Here is a 19,343-nt window from a genome sequence, read left to right on the forward strand (position 1 = left end):
GTTTTGTTTTTGTTTAACCTGTGTGGATTTTGTGTGTGTGTGTGTGTGTGTGTGACCGGAGTAAAGTAGGCATCTAGGTTCCCTTTCTCCACATGGATAGCTAGTTGTATTAGGAGAGTGAACTAGCTCCAATGAGGAAGAATTCCCGCATCCCAGTGGCACAGTGGAGGGTAAAGAAAACCAGGGGGGCGCCCAGCTGGCTCAGTCGGTAGAGTGCGTGACTCTTGATCTCAGGGTTGTGAGTTTGAGCTCACTGGGAACTGTGAGTGTAGAGAGTACTTAAAATAAAAATTAATTAATTAAAGAAAAGAGATTAATAATTAATAAAAGAAAACCAAGAAAGGTACTCAGGACCCCAGCTTGTTCTGCTTCAGTGCACAGCCCTCCTAGGAGGGAATGGGTGGAGGGTGGCGCTGGGGGTGGTTGTGGTTCTGCCTGGATGTCGCAGCCTTCACTGCTCCATGGCCTGGCCACCATGGGGCTGGGCAGGGGAAGTCCAGCTTCGGGCTCAGGGTGAATGGGGAGAGGCACGGGTGAGCCCTGGCCATGTCAGCGCTACACGCTGAACCAGCTCTTTAAAGGAAGAACATCTTGGTCAGGTACTCAGTCCCTGTGCAGGCCTGCTCCGTTCCCTACTCTGGTTTCTTTTTTTCTTTTTTAGACTTTATTTACTTATTTGAGAGAGAGAAGGAGAGAGAGCATGAACAGGGGGAGGAGCAGAGGGAGAGGGAGAAGCAGACTTCCTGCTGTGCAAGGAGCCCAACACAGGGCTGGATCCAAGGACTCTGGGATCATGACCTGAGGTGAAGGCAGATGCTTAACCAGCTGAGCCACCTGAGGGCCGCTGTTCTCTGGTTTCTTAGCCTTTCCATACTGTTCTGTCGACCCTGTTTTAATTACTCTGACCTTGTAAGCATGTCTCCCTGTCGTCCTGCACACCAGCATTTCGGGGGGGGGGGGATACAGGGGAGGAGCACACCCTGGGCATGGCTCATTTCATCTGTATGCACCCCTGTGAGGCAGACACCTGGGGCCCCTTGTCTCGTAGGTGGGACAGCCAGGCCCAGGGAGGCTGGGTCACATGGTCAGGCCCATGGAACCTCACCAACACTGGAGGGTCTCACCCTTAAGCATCTGGGGCCATCTGATGAGTCGTTCCTGCAGGGGAAGCCCATCAGTGTCCGTCTGGAGGGCGTGATGGGAGGGCCGGAGCAGGGGCATGCTGTGGGCACTGTGCGGCAGTGGAAAACTGATCCAGAGCTGTGGAACAGCGTATACAGGCGGTGCTGTTGATGGTCAAATGTCCTCAGGCCTTCAGCTTTCCCTGCATGCACATATATGTATGTCCTTGCACAGGAAGAGGGCTGGAGGGTTCATACACCCCTGAGAGCACCTCTCTCCAAGGGAGGGAGGGTCAGAAGTGTGGTGTGCCCTTATCTGAACCTTGTTGCTACAGGGGTGGTCCCCACCGCTCCTCAACCCTGAGCCTCCTAGGTTCTCCCCCGGGAGCCTGGAAGGCCCCCCCACTGTCCTTTGTGTGTCGCTCCCCTCTGTGTGTTGCCTGTCTGCACCCATCTTCTAGAAAGTGTGGCAGGAGGCTCACAACCACAGGGGTCTCATCTTCATTCCTAGCACCTGGCATGGAGCGTCACTCTTGGGAAGGGCCCTGGTGCTTTTCTTCTGGGATCGTGAAGCTTTGTTCGGAGTGGAGTCGCAGTCTGCTGTCTCCACCCCTTTCCCCCAAGACACCGGCTTATTTGCTGTCTCTGTCAGTTTGTCTTGCCCAGTCTAGAACTTCATAGACCTAGAATCCTACGGTTCAGGAAATGCTGTAAACACACATGCATATATGCGCACAGGCCACACGCTTCAGCTGCATGTGTTCTCCTCACCCAGTCAAGGGATACCCCAGCAGCCCACGGCCACTTGTGTCTCCTCCCACTCAGCCTGCCTACCCCATTCCCACAGCTAGCCCCTCCACTGGCCTCTGCTGCCACTGATTACCCTAACGCTTGGACTTAAGCTAAAGGAACCGTGGAGTCGGACTCTTGCATGGGCTTGTGGGAGTCCCCCACGTGATTCCAGCAGCGGCAGCTGGCTCATCCTCGTTGCTGCGGGGTATGCCTTTATGGGACCACAGAGTATTCATCTCTTCTATTGTTGGGGACATCTGGTTTTTTACTCGGGCTGTGGAGGAAGCATCTAGAGCCAGTGTGGCCCAGCTCTACTCAATGAATGCCATCATGTGTCCAAAGCTAAGATTGAAGACTGTCAGCTCAGGAAACAGACATGTTTTTTCTTTTCTTTTCTTTTTCCCCCAGTTCCTTCCCAGAGCTCCTACATGAGATAGGTAAAAGCAGGATCAGAATTTGCTTTTATAAACAGGTCCTCATACAAGGTGTGGGGTGTGAGTCTCCCCGTGTGTTCTGGGGGCAACAGAGAAGCATTTGAAGAAGGCAGATTAAATGATGCTTCCATGGCCTGTGGCCCTCCTCTGTATTCAGTGGGTACCCGTGTGCCACCAGGACTCGGGGAGGTCCGGCATGCCTGGCCCCCACCGAGCTGTCTGGCTTTCAGTTCTTCCCTAATTGTCCTTTCTCCTTTATTTCTTTTTCCAGGCTGAAAAGTCTTCCACTAAGGAAGCAGTAACTGGATTCTGCCGTGGCCTGTCCCAGTACCAGATCTCCTCCGTGATGGGAACCCATTGATTGCTTGCTTAATACATTGTACAGATTGTATTTATATGTAAATTCATGCTGTAAAATAATTTTTAAGACCTTGACATTTCAAAGGCTGCCTTGAAAGGTTGCAGAAATTGATTTCTATTTTTAACTTCAGTTAGTGTCAAAGGAAATAATTCAGACTGTACAGTTTAATTAAAATGGGATTTTTCTATTTTCTTCTTGATTTTTTTTATTTCCAGAAACTTTTAAAAAGAAATGAAAAATGAAAGGTTCTCTCTGATTTTGTTCATGAAGAAAGCCGAGTCCAGATAAGGACAGTTGGACTTAATTAAGGGCTTGTGGGAGAGAAGGAGGTGGTTGTTTCCCTGCTTCTCAGGCACGGGGCTCCTGCCTCTCATGGTGGGTGGTGGTGGCCAAGAGCCCAGTGGGTGGCCCAGCACCAGCATCAATCCTAGCGGGTGGCCTCAGCCTTTCAGGGTAGATGTCACCAAAGTGTCCCAGTTTCCAAGAGCTAGAGCCAGGGAGTGCGTGCCCACACCCTGGGTCCTACCGTCTCCAGGTCCTTGCTCTGCAGCCCTGGGTCCCCGCTTGGGTGCTGCCTCATCGGCACTGATGAGACCTTTGAGAAAAGTGCAGGGGTTCAAAGTGACATTATAGAAAGAGCAGAACAATTTCCAAAGTAGAAAGGAGAAAACTGCTTCTACTACCCAGAGATGATAACCCTTAGTATTTGGAAATATCCACCCCATATTTTTTCTTTTTAAAGATTTTATTTATTTATTAGAGCACGAGCAGGGAGAGCTACAGAGAGAGGGAGAAGCAGGCTCCCCGCTGAGCAAGGAGCCCCATGTGGGGCTCCATCCCAGCACTCTGGGATCATGACCTCAGCAGAAGGCAGACACTTAACTGAGCCACCCAGGTGTCCCCAACCAGTCTTTTTCTTGTTGGTGGCGCTGCTACCCGACTAGGGGTGACATTTGTTCCCTGTCACTGACAGCGTGACAGATATTTCCTTCATGCTCTTATATATTGTGTGTCCCCACCCTGGACAGCTGCATCTGAATTCATCCAGGGCCCATTCCGTAACTTAGTGTCCATTTCTCTGTTGTTGACACCAAGTGGGTTGGCCAGGAGCCCCCACACAGGCAGAGAGCTACCCAGAAATCATCCTGCGAGACGGAGCCAGGAAGAGCCAAATGGAGGCCATGGGGATGCGGTGCTGGTTTCACACGCTTGGCCTCAACCCTTTTGCGCCTGGGCTCAAACTCCGTTTTTCTGGGAGTAAGCGCGCTCGGTGTGGAGAGGACGAAGGGCGGTCGCAGGGCCTGGGGAGGGCACGTGATTCTGCGGAGACCGGCGGAGGGCACAGGGCGCAGGCGCACGGCGCCGCCGTTCTGGCCAGGCTAGTTGCTGGGTGCTGGGTGCCGGCCACCAACAGGCTGGGCTCTGCTATGGCCTCCCAACCGCCGTCCCCCCCCTTGTGCTCGGAATCCCTGGATGATGACCTGAAGACACGGTCCGAGCTGCGTAGAGTGAAGCTGCCCTTGATGCCCTCCAGCGACCTTGAGCACCTCTTCCACAAACTGCCGGCTGTGATCAGGGCCTATGGCCGCTTCAAGCTGTTGACTTTGGAGGCGCACCAGAACCGGCTGCTGGCTCCTCTTGACCCCCTAGAGGTCAGCAAGGACTCTCCACCACCCGAGGAGCACCCGAAGTCTGAGAAGAAGTTCTGGGGCGACCAGGAGACCCTCTCCAAGGTCAGAACACGGGTGGGGGTGAGGAACGCAGACTTGAACCGATACGTGAGAGGTCGCAGTGAGCTGGCTAAGGGGAGCTGTGGGGAGCCACTTGGTTTTGCCAGGGACCCCCAGTGAAGCCCCTGGGCTGCTGTCTCTGCGAAAACAAGGCTGTCCTGGGGGAAGATAGTGTTCCAAAGCGGGGGATCCTGACCCCACCCAGACTGTGGTTTCTGGCTGAGCCTTCCAAATGTGTCCGTGGTGACATTGCCAAGTGCATACCCCAGGGACAGTGAAGGAGCCCTCCCTACCCATGAAGCAGTTAGCCCAGAAGCAACGGATCAGCTTGAGATGCTGGGCTTCGTGGCTGGCCCTCAGGACACGTGGGAGCAGAGCCCACAATGAGGATTGTTGACTGGCTGTGTGATCTTTCCCAGCAAAGTGTGTGTCAGCGTTTTTAGTCACGATATTTATTCTGATTTTTGAGTAAAATTAAAGGATGCACAGAAGTTCTCACTAGAACACCCCCAATATTCAAATTCAATAGATTTAAAATGTTCTGCCTTTTTTTTTTTTTTTGCCTTTTTTTTTTTTTAAGAGGTCTCCCTAACATAGCAGCCTTGCCCTCACTGCCCCATTTCTCTCTGCAGAGGCAAGAAATGTTTCTAGGTTCTTCTGTATCCGAGATTATTTATGCATTTCTGAGTACATACGTGTATATCTCCGCCCCCTTACTTTAGACCCCTTATGCACATAGTTTTAAAATTTTTGACTTAGCATGTATTAGAGATCTTTCCATATCATAAAGAAGCAACTTCCTTGTTCCTTTTCCCTGGTAGTATCCCACCAGCTGGCCGTCTTCTAATGACTTTAACCAGTCTCCCGTGGATGCACATGCAGGTGGCTTATGATTTTTTTGACCTAAGACTTTTGTGACCCATGAAGAAGACAGAAGTTGAGAAGGTCTGTAACTTCTCCCAGAGGAAAGTTTCTGACCTAAGCATTCTCTACCTGACCCAACTGCTGATCCCCAGTGAAGGCAACAGAAGGATATTTTCTTCAGACCTTCAAAGACTCAAGAAATGATGCTTCTCTGAGGACAACATTACTCGGGGGAGCCCTCCAGCAAAAAGAAAAAAATCTCCCTTTGCACCGCCCCCCCACGCTCTGTTTTGTAAATGGCTCATCTCCCTGTTGTCCGCCTGCCATGTGACCTGTGGATGTCAAGGCCTGTATGGTTCCTATGGGCCCTGAGCTGGCCCTGCGTGCTGGCTGTGGGACTGCCATGCCACTCCCCTAGGGAGCAGGAGGAGTCTGCCATGCCCATGAGCCCTGGACTCTCGCTCCTGACCTGGGGTCTTTCCCCTTGGTTCCCACCGGCCCTGCAGCGCCTAGATCAAGGCCCGATGAGGCTATGACATCTTTATTGATCAAGTGAAGCAATGCTACATATATTAAAAAAAATGATATTTTTTGTGGTTTTTACAAAAATTGGACTGTCTTCTATATGCCATTTTTGTTAGTGCCTCCGAATATGTCTCTGTGTATTTGGAACGTCTCTCCACAGCGCCTCAGGGGCTCTTTCCCTGGTGAACCCCGAAAGTACTATGCCCAGATAAAAAACACGGAATGGGCGTCCCCAGAAAGGATAATGGGGTTGATGGATGCCCCCCACCCCGTTCCTGCTGGGTTTTGTGGTTTTGTTTTAAAGATTTTATTTATTTTTTTTTAAATTTTTTTTAAAAATTTTTTATTTTTTAAAGATTTTATTTATTTATTTGACAGAGAGAGATCACAAGTAGGCAGAGAGGCAGGCAGAGAGAGAATGAGAGGGAAGCAGGCTCCCCGTGGAGCAGAGAGCCCGATGCGGGACTCGATCCCAGGACCCTGAGATCATGACCTGAGCCGAAGGCAGCGGCTTAAACCACTGAGCCACCCAGGTGCCCAAGATTTTATTTATTTATTTGTTTGACAGAGAGAAATCACAAGTAGGCAGAGAGGCAGGCAGAGAGAGGGGGAAGCAGGCTCCTTGCTGAGCAGAGAGCCCGATGCGGGGCTCGGTCCCAGGACCCTGAGATCATGACCTGAGCCGAAGGCAGAGGCTTAACCCATTGAGCCACCCAGGTGCCCCCCTGCTGGTTTTTATGCCCATAATTAAGCTCTGTTTTTGCCACGAGAGATTGAAAACCAGGAGTTGGGCCTGGAGACCGAGGCAGCTGCAGAACATGGAGCTGGAGGCGGCCGCCCAATAACCAGGGATCCGGGTACCCATGACAGAAGGGGTCGCGTCTGGGGGACACACATCCCCTACACACCATGGGGGGTGGGCAGTGGACCATTTCAGGTTTGCTTCTTCTATCCCTCCTCCCTTCTAAAAATACCTCTTTATTGAGATGTAGCTCACACAGTGCGCAGTTCACCCATATAAAGTGTGGGGTTTCGGCATATTCCTAGAGTCTTGCAACCGCACCACATCACTGTAGAACACTTCGTCATCTGGAAAGAAGCCCCATCCTATTTCTCATCAGGCCTTCCTCCCAGCTTGAGCCAACCACTGATTCCCTCTCTGTCTCTATGAAGTTGCTTCTTCTAGAACTTTCCTAGAAAGAGAATCAAACAGCATGTGGTCTTTTGTAACTGGCTCCCTTTCCTTCTATATGTTTTCGAGGTTCATCCATGCTGCAGGAGGTACTCATACTTCCTTTATTTAAAAGTCCATATATGGGGTGCCTGGGTGGCTCAGTGGGTTAAATCCTCTGCCTTCGGCTCAGGTCATGATCCCAGGGTCCTGGGTTCGAGCCCCGCATGGGGCTCTCTGCTCCGCAGGGAGCCTGCTTCCTCCTCTCTCTCTGCCTGCCTCTCTGCCTAGTTGTGATTTCTCTCTGTCAAATAAATAAAATATTTTTAAAAAGTACTTTAAAAAAAAAGTCCATATATATGCATATAATAGGGGCGCCTGGGTGGCTCAGTGGGTTAAAGCCTCTGCCTTCGGCTCCGGTCATGATTTCAGGGTCCTGGGCTTGAGCCCCTGTCCTGGGATTGGGCTCTCTGCTTGGCAGCGAGCCTGCTTCCCCCTCTCTCTGCCTGCCTCTCTGCTTGCTTATGATCTTTCTCTCTGTCAAATAAATAAATCTTTTTTTAAAAAAAGTCCATATGTGTATAATAAATACACATGTTCTATGTATCATAAATAGATTTTGTTCTTTAGAGCAGTTTTTGGTTCAGAGCAAAGGTGAGCAGAAGATGGAGATATTTCTGGCATCCCCTGCCTCCACACATGCATGAACTCATGAACGCTCTCCCCTAAGTGAAATACATGGAAAACTGATGATCCTACAATGGTACCTGAAGTCTGCAGTTTTCGTGACAGCTTCACTCTGGGTGTTGTACTTTGTGTGGGTTTGGAAAATATATGCCAACGCGTACAGTCATGTTATCATAGAGAGTAATTGCGTTGTCCTAAAAATCCTCTGGGCTCTGCCTGTTTTCTCTCCAAAGCTCCCAGCTCCTGGTAACCACTGATCTCTGTACTGTCTCTATAGTTTCCAGAATGTCCTGTATCTGGATGCATACATTATGTGGGCTTTTCAGACTGGCTTCTTTCACTAGTAATTTCATTAGTAATTTGAAGTCTGCTAATGAGTGTCCTGAGTCTATGAATGAATGTACTGAATCTTTCATTAGTAATGTGCATTTAGGTTTCCTGAATGTTTTTTTTTTTTTTTTTTTATGACTCATGTATCTTTTCATGGCTTGGTGACTTCTTTATTTTTAGCGCTGAAAAATATCCCATTATTTGGATGCACCATAGTTTATTTATCCATTCACCTGCCAAAGTACATCTTCAGGTTTTTCAAGGTTACTACCAAGTTCTGGCAATTATGGATAAAGCTGGAAAAACATCCATGTGCAGGATTTGGTGTAGACAGAGTTTTAAACTCCTTTGGATAAATTCCAAGGAGTATGATGGCTGCATTGTATGTGAAGAGTATGTTTAGTTTTATAAGACACTGTCAAACTGTCTTCAAAGGCGGCTGTACCATTTTGCATCCCCACCAGCAATGAGTCAGAGTTCCTGTTTCTCCACATGTTTGCCAACATTTAGTATTGATAGTGTTCCAGATTTTGGTCGTTAAGTATGTGTGTAGTGGTATCTTTTTTTTCTAAGATTTTATTTATTTATTTGACAGAGATCACAATCAGGCAGAGGGGCAAGCAGACAGAGAGAGGGGGAAGCAGGCTCCCTGCTGAGTAGAGAGCTGGATGCGGGGCTTGATCCCAGGACCCTGAGATCATGACCTGAGCCAAAGGCAGAGGCTTAACCTGCTGAGCCACCCAGGCAGCCCTGTGTGTAGTGGAATCTTAGTGTTGTTTTAATTTGCAAACTCCTGATGACAAATGATGTGGAACATCTTTTCACATGCTTATTTGTAAAATAACATGTAATTCACATATATCTTTTTTGGTGAGGTGTCTGTTAAGGTCTTGGCTCATTTTTTTTAATTGGGTGGTTTTTCTTACTAAACTTTGACAATTTTGGATAATAATCCTTAATCATATGTGTCTCTTGCAAATGTTTTCTCCCAGGCTGTGGTTTGTCTCTCATTCTCTCGACACTGTCTTTCACAGAGCAGAAGCTTTCAGTTTTTATGTCCAGCTCATCAGTTGTTATTTTCATAGACCGTGCCTTTGGCATTGTATCTAAAGAGTCATTGCCATACCCGAGATCACCTAGATCTTCTATATTATTATCTAGGAGTTTTTTTTTAAATTTGCATTTTGCATTTAGGTCTGTGATCCATTTTGTGTTTTTGTAAAGGATGTAAGGTGGATGTTTCGATTTAGTTTTCTACATATGGATATCCAGTTGTTCCAGCAATAAGACTGTCATTTCTCCATTGTGTTGACTTTGACCCTTTATCAAAGAGCAGTTGGTTTTATTTTAGTTTCTGGGCTTTCTATTCTGTTCCATTGATCTGTTTCTCTGTCCTTGCACGTACTACACTGTCTTGATCCCTGTATCTTTAGAGTAAGTCTTGAAGCGGTGTAGTGTCAGTGCTTCTTCTCCTGGATCGTTTGCCTGTCCTCATAAACTTTATCATCACTTTGTCAACACCCACAAAACAACTTCCTGGGATTCTGATTGGGATTGCCTTGAATTCATAGATCAAGTTGGGAAGAACTGACATCTTGACAATATTGAGTCTTTTTATCCATGAACATGGAATAGATCTCCATTGATTTAATTCTTTGATTTTGTTCCTCAAAGTTTTATAGTTTTTCTCCTATATCTCTTACACATATTTTGTTTGATATACGCCTAAATATTTAATTTTGTAGGGTGGAATTTAAAATTCCACTTGTTTGGGGTGCCTGGGTGGCTCAGTTGGTCAAGCGTGTGCCTTCAGCTCAAGTCGTGATCCCAGGGTCCTGGGATCGAGCCTTGCATGGGGAAATCCCTGCTCAGCAGGGAGTTTGCCTCTCCCTCTGCCCCTCCCCCTGCTTGTGCTTCCTTTCTTTCTCTCTCTCTCTCTCAAAAAAAAAAAATAAAATCTTGGGGCACCTGTCATTAAGTGTCTGCCTTCGGCTCAGGTCGTGATCCCGAGGTTCTGGGATCAAGCCCCACATCGGGTTCCCTGCTTTGTGGGAAGCCTGCTTCTCCCTCTCCCCCTGCTTGTGTTCCCTCTCTCATTGTGTCTCTCTCTCTCAAATAAATAAAGTCTTTTTTTTTTTTATTTTTTAAAGATTTTTTATTTATTTGCCAAGAGAGTACACACAAGCAGGCAGAGAGGCAGGCAGAGAGAGGAAGAAGCAGGCTCCCTGCCGAGCAAGGAGCCCAATGCGGGACTCGATCCCAGGACCCCAGGACCATGACCTGAGTCGAAGGCAGTGGCTTAACCAACTGAGCCACTCAGGCGTCCCAATAAAGTCTTTTAAACATTAAAAAAATCTTTAAAAAATTCCATTTGTTCATTGCTGGCATAGCAAAAAGTGATTGATTTTTCTATTTTATATTAACCTCATATTCTGTAGTCTTGCCAAAACTGCTATTAGTTCCAGGAGTTTTTGTTGATTCTTTTGGATTTTCTACATAGGTGCTAATGTCATCTGTTCGTTAAGACAGGTTTGTTTCTTCCTTCCCAATCTTATACCTCTTATTTCATTTTAATTGTCTTATTGCATGAGCTGGAAGTCCCAGGACAATGTTGAAAAGGAGTGGTGAGAGGGAAAGCCTTTGCCTTGTACCTGATCTTAGTGGAAAGACAGGACTTCTCATCATTAAGTATGATGTTAACTGTAGGGTTTTTGTAGATAGTCTTTGGCAAGCTGAGAAGTTCCCCTCTATTTCTAATTTGCTGAGAGTTTTTTTACCATAAATGGCTATTGATTTTGGTCAAATGCTTTTTTTTGCCCCTATTGATACAGTCATATGATTTTTCTTTTTTAGCTTACTGATGTGATAAATTACATTAATTGATTTTTGAATAATGAAGTAGACTTGCACACCTGGGATAAATCCAACTTGGTGATGATGTATAATTCTTTCTATACATTGTCAGATTTAATTTGCTGATATTTGTTGAGGATTTTTATGTCTATGGTCATGAGAGATAGTGGTCTGTAGTTTTCTTTTCTTCTAAGTGTCATTATCTGGTTTTGGTATTAGGGTAATGCTAGCCTCACTGAATGAGTTAAGAAGTATTCCCTCTGCTTCTATCCTCTAAAAGAGATTGTAGAGAATTGGTGTAATTTTTTCCTTAAAGGTTTGGTAGAATTCACCAGTAAACCCATCTGGGCCTGGAACTAATTACCTTAGTTACTATTTCAATTTCTTTATTACATAAACACCTACTCAGATTGTCTAATTTTTCTTGTGTGACTTTTGCCTAATTGTGCCTTTTCAGGAATTAGTCCATTTCATTTCAAATTTGAAATTAGTCTATTTCATTTCAGGTGATTAAATTTGTGGAAATAGAGTTATTCATAATATCTCTTAACTATCTTTTTAATGTCAATAGAATCTATCTTGCATTTCTTTTTTTTTTAAGGTTTTATTTATTTATTTATTTATTTTTTTTTTTTAAAGATTTTATTTATTTGACAGAGAGAGATCACAAGTAGGCAGAGAGGCAGGCAGAGAGAGAGAGAGAGGGAAGCAGGCCCCCTGCTGAGCAGAGAGCCCAATGCGGGACTCGATCCCAGGACCCCGAGATCATGACCTGAGCCGAAGGCAGCGGCTTAACCCACTGAGCCACCCAGGTGCCCCAAGGTTTTATTTATTTATTTGACAGAGAGAGATCACAAGTAGGCAGAGTGGCAGGCAGAGACAGAGAGAGGGTGAAGCAGGCCCCCTGCTGAGCAGAGAGCCCAATGCGGGGCTCAATCCCAGGACCCTGGGAGTCAGATGCTTAACCAGCTGAGCCACCCAGACACTCCTGCTTTTAATCTGAATGTGTCTTTGTATCTAAAGTGAGTTTCTTGTAGACAACATATCATTGGGTCCCATTTTTCCATCCACTCTGACAATCTCTCTTTTAATTGGTACATTCAGACCATTCAATCTTTCTTTTAACTGGTGCATTCAGACCATTCGAAGTGATTATTGATCTAATTGGATGAATATCCGCCATATTTGTTACAGTTTTCTCTTTGTTGCTTTTGTTTCTTGTTCCTATTTTTGTCTTCCACTCTTCTAGCTTTTGAGGCTTTAACTGAACATTCAATGTGATTCCATTTTCTCTCCTTTCTTAGCATATCAGATACACTTTTTTTTCTTTTCTCAGTGGTTGCCCAAGAATTTGCAATATACATTTGCTGTTAATCCAAGTCCACTTTCTTTTTTTTTTTTAAGATTTTATTTATTTATTTGACAGGCAGAGATCACAAGTAAGTAGAGAGGCAGGCAGAGAGAGAGAGGAGGAAGGAGGCTCCCTGCAGAGCAGAGAGCTTGATGTGGGGCTTGATCCCAGGACTCTGGGATCATGACCCGAGCTGAAGGCAGAGGCTTTAACCCACTGAGCCACCTAGGCGCCCCCCAAGTCCACTTTCAAACAAAACTATACCACTCCTGGGTAGTGTCAGTAATTTAAAATAACAAAATATTTCTAAGTTCTCCCTCATGTCCACTGTATCATTGCTGTCATTCATTATATATATATGAAATATATAATATATATAATCATATGTTAATTATATAATATATAATATATTGTTATAATAATATGTATCATATCAATTATATATAATACATTGTTGATTTTTTAACATTATTGCTATTATTATTTTGAACAAACTTAGATCAATTAAGAATAAGAACAAAGTTTTTATTTTACCTTCACATATTCCTTCCTTGGTGCTCTCCTTGCTTTGTGTAGATCTGAGTTTCTCATCTATATCATTTTCCTCCTCTCTAAAGAAATTTTAACATTTCTTACAAGACAGACTATTGGTAACAAAGTTTCCCCAATTTTTCTTTGTCTGAGAAAGTATTTATCCTTCACTTTTGAAGGATAATTTCACAGGATACAAATTTCTAGGTTGGTGGAATTTTCCCCCCCAATACTTTAAATATTTCACTATAGTCTCTTCTTGGTTGCATGGTTTCTGAGAGGGTGGATGTGATTCTTATCTTTGCTCCTTTATAGGCAAGGCATGATATTCCTCTAGCTGCTTTCAGCAATGTCCTTTTATCTTAAGTTTTCTGGATCTTTAAAATGATATGCCTAGGTATAGTGGGGTTTGTTTGTTTGTTTGTTTGTTTGTTGCATTTATCCTGTTGGGTGTTCTCTGGGCTTCCTAGATCTGTGGTTTGGCATTTGAAATTAATTTGGGGGGAATTCTCAAATATTATTGTTTCAAATCTTTCTCTTCCATTTTCTCATCTCCTTCTGGTATTTTCATTGTGCATATATTACACTGTTGTAGTTCTCCCCTGGATCTGGCAAATTCTGTCTCATTTCTTTAAGTGTTTTTTTTTTCCTGTTTGCTTTTCAGTTTTGAGGGTTTCTATTGATATATCCTCAAGCTCAGAGAGTCTCTCCTCAGCCATGTCTAGTCTAATAATGAACACATCAAAGATACTCTTGATCTGTTACGGTGTTTTTGATCTCTAGCATTTCTGTTTGGTTCTGTCTTTGAATTTCCACCTCTGCTTACATTCCGTGCTGTTTCCTACATTTCTTAGAGCCCTTAGCATATTAACCACAGATGTTTAAGTTCCTGGTCTGATAATTCCAACATCCTTGGCACATCTGGGTCTGGTTTTGTTTTTAGGTTTGTGCTTTCTCTTCAAGCTATGTTTTCTGCCTCTTCGGATTGCATTTTTTTCCCCCTGATAGCCAGACATAATGTACTGGGTAAAAGGAACAGCTGTAAATAAGCCTTTAGTAATATGTAGCGGGCAGAGAAGAAGTCTACAGTCCTATGACTACGTCTCAGTCTTTCAGTGGGGCTCTGCCTCAGGATTGTGAATGTCATGGGTGCTTTTCAGTCTGCACTTCCTCCCCCCCACCCTAAGGTTTGGGGGGATTGGATGGCTAGAGCGGCTGGGAGCTGGGTATTTCCTTCCTTCTATGTGTATGGCTAGCGCTGGCAAGGGTTGAATATTTCCCTTCCCCCAGGTCAGTTAGGCTTTGATAATGCTGCATGGAATATTTCAAAGCAATTCTTTACCCCCTCTTCCAGCCACTGTGAGGACCAGGTTTGCTACTGGAGATAACGCTAATATGAATGTGAGTGAGGGCCCCTCATGGCTGGGTCCCCCTGGAGTTTTTAACTCTCAACGTTATCCATGCTGCACTCCCAGCAACTTGTCTGTTACAGGTCAGGTTTCCCAATCCTGGGCCTGATTCCCGTGGAGGTTGCTGCTCTTGGATTTCTGACCTATAATATGGGATTCTTTGTATTTGCCCATTACTCCAATTTTGAGGACAGCACTCAAATCTAGGAAGAGTTGTTGATTTCTCAGTTTGCTCGGCTTTTAATTTGTTGTGCAAATGGAGCAGTGGTTTCCAAACTTCTTGCACGGCAGCCCAGAAATCAGAAGTCCTTCACTCCTGTCATACTGCTTAGTCATATTTCATTGTGGGAATATGTCTCATTTTATGTTCATCAGGGGATGGATATTCTAATGGTTTCCATTTATTTTATTATTCCAAATAATACTGCTATGAGTATCTATTTTCAAATTTTTGTGTGGACATGTTTTCATTTCTGTTAGGTGTACACTTAGAAGTGAAGCTGCTGGATCATATATGAACACATATGTTTTAACTTTTTTTTTTTTTTTTGACAGAGAGAGATCACAAGTAGGCAGAGAGGTAGGCAGACAGAGAGAGAGGGGGAAGCAGGCTCCCCGCTAAGCAGAGAGCCTGATGTGAGGCTCGATCCCAGGACCCTGGGATCATGACCGGAGCCGAAGGCAGAGGCTCAACCCACTGAGCCAGCCAGGCGCCCCATGTTTTAACTTTTTGAGGAATTACTGAACTGTGTTCCAAAGGAATGGCACCATTTTGCATTCCCACCAGCCATGTGTGAGAGTTCGAGTCCTCCACATTCTTGCCAACACTTGTTATTATCTGACTTTTTTATTGTAACATCCTAGTGTATATGGTGGATATGAAGTATATCTCAATATGGTCTTTTTTTTTCCCTTTAAGATTTTACTTATTTGAGAAAGAGAGAGAAACGCGGGCTTGGGTGGAGGGACGGGCAGAGGGAGAGGGAGAAGCAGACTCCCTGCCAAGCAGGGAGCCCAAACTGGGGCTGGATCCCAGGACCCCAATATCATGACCTGAGCCAAAATCAGATACTTAACAGACTGAGCCACCCAGGCACCCCTCAACTTATATTTGATTTATATTTTCCTAATAGCTAAGGATGTTGACCACATTTCCACGTGCTTAGAGCTTATTGACATACCTTCTTTGGAGAAATGCCTATTCCGATGTTTTGCCTATTTTAAAATTGGGTTGTTTCTTTTTTTTTTTTTATTGTTGCGTTTTGAGCGTTCTTTCTGTATTTTAGATACAAGTCTCTCATCTGGTATATGATTTCCAAAAGTTTTCTTCCATTGTGTGGGCTGTTTTTTCACCTTCCTGATAGTGCCCTCTGAAGGATAGGTTTTTAATTTTGATAATGCCCAGTTTCACATTGTTGCTGCTGCCGCTGCCTGTGGATGTGGCGTGGGAGCTAAGGAAACACTGTCTAACGGGAGTTCCCGGAGATTTACAACTATGTGTGTGTCTAAGAGTCTTGAGGTTTTAGTTCTAACGTTGAGATCTTTGATCCATCTTGAGTTAATCTTTGTAGATGGTGTGAGGCAATGGTTCAACTTCATTCTTTTGCAGGTGGATTTTATTTGTCTCAGCACAATCTGTTGAAAAGACAAATCTGTCCATTTTCAATCGCTTGCCCCCCTTGTTAAGGAAGCAAGTGACCTAAAACACGAGGGCTTATTTCTGGATTCCCAACTCTGTTCCACCCATCCCTATGTCTGTTCTTAGGCAACTAACTACTGTGTCTTGATTATGGTCACTTTTTTTTAGGTGATAAGGTTTGAAATTGGGAAGTGTGAGTACTCCACCTTCGTTCTTTTCCAGGAATGTTTTGGCTATTTTGCTGTCCTTGAGCATGCATATAAGTTTTCGGATCAGCTTGTCAGTTTTGGAAAGGAGGTCAGCTGGGATCTTGAGGGGACACTGCTGACTCTGTCGATCATCTTGGAAGGTATTCTCATCTTGACAATAGTGAACTAATAGCTAATCCGTGAATATGGGCTGCTTTCTCATGTCTCTGGGTCTTCTAAAATTTCTTCCAACAATGTTCTGTGATTTTCAGAGTATCAGTTTTACACTTATATTTTTTAATTAAATGTATTCCTATTCTGATGCCTTTAATGGAATTTTTTTTAGTTCTTTTTTTCCAGTTGTATAGAAAAATGATTGATTTTTCGCTATTAGTTTGTATTTTGTAACCTGCTGCACTCATTCAGTCTCTCTCTTTTTTCAGATCCCATTTAAAATTCTGAGGGGGCATAAGGACCTTGTGAGCTCCTGTAGCTTCTGTGCGGATGACACAAAGTTCCTCAGCTGTTCCCATGACGGTACCCTGAAGCTGTGGGTAGGTGGCCTGGTGTGGGTGGGATGAGAACATCCCAGGAGGGGAGAGAAGCTGGGCCCCATCTTATGGAGAGTTCCCAGATGCTCAAGGATCCCAAAGACTTGGAGAGAACTTTCTGAGCAAAATGCAGAAGGAGAAGAGAAGTGAGGGTTCAACCCTAGTGTCAAGCCTTTGGAGAGAGATGAATTTAATGTGGTTGCTGGCAGCCTGTTGATTTGGAAACAGTAGGAGCGGGGGATGCGGACCCCTGGCGGGACTCGGCCCCCTGCCCCACCTACTGTTGGACAGTTCCCACTGTGCCTGGGATCTCTGCACTGTGGCCTCTCTTTGGGTCTCCTTCTCATTTGGAAAATCCACTTCTGTTCACAGAGATGGTATGGCCAGGCCTAGGTGGTCATAGAAGACAGAAAAATGGCCAGGCCGGGGACCTGTCCATGAGGGCTGGTTGGGAGGGGCAAGCTTGAGTATGGCTCAGTGCCCCAACGTTCCGGAAATGGGGACAAGGAAGAGGGATGTGAGATGGTCAGATGAGGTTGCAGAGATGTGGCCACCGAGAACTTTTTCAAAGCCTCTGGGCATAACCAGCAGGTGTTGGAAGGCCTCTCTGGGGGTATTGCCAGTCAGTGAGGAGGATGAGGGAGCGGGGATAGGGGATGGCAATGGCCCTCAGGGGCCAGGCCACAGAAGACTGTGTGGCTGGGTCTGGGCCCCGGGGGGTTGACAGTCCATTCTGAGTTTTGCCATCTCCACTGGCTTCCGGGGCGAGAGGGGATAGAAAAGAATCTGGGCTGGTTCCTGGGTTCTGGTTTGGGTAATCAGGTGAAGGATAGCTCCTCACCTTCCAGATGACCACAGTGGTCATCTTCTGTATCATCAGTGGGTAGTACCAGGGCCAGGCAGATGAAGCAGGAGGGTTTGGTGATGGTCCAAGTTATTCAGCTGTGTGACTCTGGCTGATCACGTGACCCCCTGGCCCTCCCTGAAACTCTCCAGGTCCAGCTCATGCTGGGGCTACCCCAGGGCCAGCCTGGCCCATGCCCGGCCCCAACAGGCATCCACTCTTCACCTTGGCTGCGGCCCACGAGCTCCTTCTGGGAACACTTTCGGTTCCTCTGAGAGTCTTAAAGCCTTTCCCAACTCTCTGGGGAGGCTGAGAAGCCAGGGGTGAGGGGGCTCTGTGGGTTGTCATCACCCAGGGGAGGGGGAGAGCAGCTTACAAGTGTGCATCATGCTTGGCCAGCTCAGCTCCCCTCCACATTCTTCTCACCTTTTGAACCAGTGGAAGGACTCCCTTTTGGGCCAAAAGTCTCTAAAACGGGAGATCTGCCTGTTTTGGGGCCAAAAGGCTCTTGTGTCTAAAAGGGGACATCCTCTTGTTTTTCTCTAGTTGTTCCAAGATTAGAGACCATCCACTGAGATGTCCCTGGTTCCACATAGTGGCCAGGTGCCTAGCCCACACCAGTGTATCCAAGATACAGTCGCTTCAGCCTGTCCCAGTGTCCCAATACCAGCCTTGCTCATGGCCTTGCCTGCTTCTGCCAATTTCCCCAGGCCCCTCCCTGTGCCTCCCATCATGCCCCGAACCCCAGCCCCCACCAGAGTCGCCAGTTGTCTGCCTTGGCTAGCCCCACTGACACCTCCTCCAAGAAGTCCTCCTTTGTCTTCCTGGTTCTCTTTTCCTCACCTTTGCCCTTTGGATGGCTCCTCCCATGGCTCTCCCTGCCCCAGTGCCGCTGCCATTCCTGAGCCCTCCCTGCCATTGCCGAGTACACTGCCTTCTCCTGTTGCCAGAATGTCCCCCTGCTTCTCCCTCCTCTCCCCACTCCTGTCACCTCCCATCTCCTGTCCCTCCTCTTGGGCCGCACCCAGAACCCAAGCATCTGATTTAATCTTTTGGAAGCTCCCTTCATCCTCACTGTGGACCATTGTGAATAGTTTGCAAAGTCCACACATGTATGAAGAAGCTGGGGGGAAAAATCATTTCTTTTTGAGAGAAAGAGAAAGAGAGAGTGGGGGGGGGGGGACAGAGGGGCAGAGGGAGAGGGAGAGAGAGAATCTCAGGCAGATTCCGTGCTGAGTGTGGAGCCTGAAGAGAGGCTCAATCTCACAATTGTGAGATCATGACCTGAGCAGAAACCAAGGGTCAGATGCTTAACCGACTGAGCCACACAGGTGCCCTGGGAAAAATCATTGTTAATCCAGTATCCCTCTAAGTATCAGCATGCCTCTTACCAGTCATTAAGAAATAGCAACTTTGGTGGTTTTTCTCGCAACTCAGAGGAAAAGAGCCGTCATTTCACAACCCTGGAGTTAAGTGCTACGAGAATGTTGGAATATAAGTTTATTTTTTTCTTGTTTCCACATGTATACCCGTGTTTACGAAATTGAGACCATTAAGAAACACTGTTTATATAACCGTTTTAAACTTGAGCTGTGGGTATTGTCACATTTCCCTATTTTCCAACTATTTATTGGGGGGAAAAAAGCTCCTCTTTCCCCTTCATTTAAACTCTGACCAGTTCCTCTTCCCCGCCACCCCCCCCCCCCCCCCCCGCCTTGAATTATCTGAGTCAATTATCTGAGTCCGCAGAAGGGTTCTTGCCTCCCAATGCCAGGTGAAGCGGGCACTTATTTATTTAAAGAAACATTCAGTACGAAACAGAAACATTTCCACTGCTTTGGATTTCCCTAACAAAATCTGGCTTGTTTGCCATCTGCCTCTCACGGAATGATTCTCTTCACAGCAGTGCACCTGTTCTAAAAGGGTTCTCCGTCTACGGGTGCCGTTCCTTATCCTGGCCAG

The 19,343-nt window shown here is 46.0% G+C and overlaps 2 protein-coding genes across 5 annotated transcripts in view; both read left to right on the top strand.

The window, feature by feature from the left end:
- The window catches only part of GPATCH1 (G-patch domain containing 1), a 47,110-nt gene extending 44,203 nt beyond the window's left edge, over window positions 1–2,907 (top strand). For both annotated transcript variants that reach the window (XM_045989276.1, XM_045989277.1), the window contains exon 20: window positions 2,619–2,907. In XM_045989276.1, the coding sequence (XP_045845232.1) occupies window positions 2,619–2,649 (31 nt within the window). In that variant the 3' untranslated portion in view covers window positions 2,650–2,907. The remainder of the gene's footprint in view (window positions 1–2,618) is intronic.
- A 907-nt stretch (window positions 2,908–3,814) lies between these two features.
- WDR88 (WD repeat domain 88) overlaps window positions 3,815–19,343 on the top strand; it is a 43,360-nt gene continuing 27,831 nt past the window's right edge. For all 3 annotated transcript variants that reach the window (XM_045988985.1, XM_045988986.1, XM_045988987.1), the window contains exons 1-2: window positions 3,815–4,441; window positions 16,430–16,540. In XM_045988985.1, coding sequence (XP_045844941.1) covers window positions 3,881–4,441; window positions 16,430–16,540 — 672 coding nt within the window. In that variant the 5' untranslated portion in view covers window positions 3,815–3,880. The remainder of the gene's footprint in view (window positions 4,442–16,429; window positions 16,541–19,343) is intronic.

The sequence above is a fragment of the Meles meles genome, chromosome 19 (genome assembly GCF_922984935.1).
Source record: "Meles meles chromosome 19, mMelMel3.1 paternal haplotype, whole genome shotgun sequence".
Classification (NCBI taxonomy): Eukaryota; Metazoa; Chordata; class Mammalia; order Carnivora; family Mustelidae; genus Meles; species Meles meles.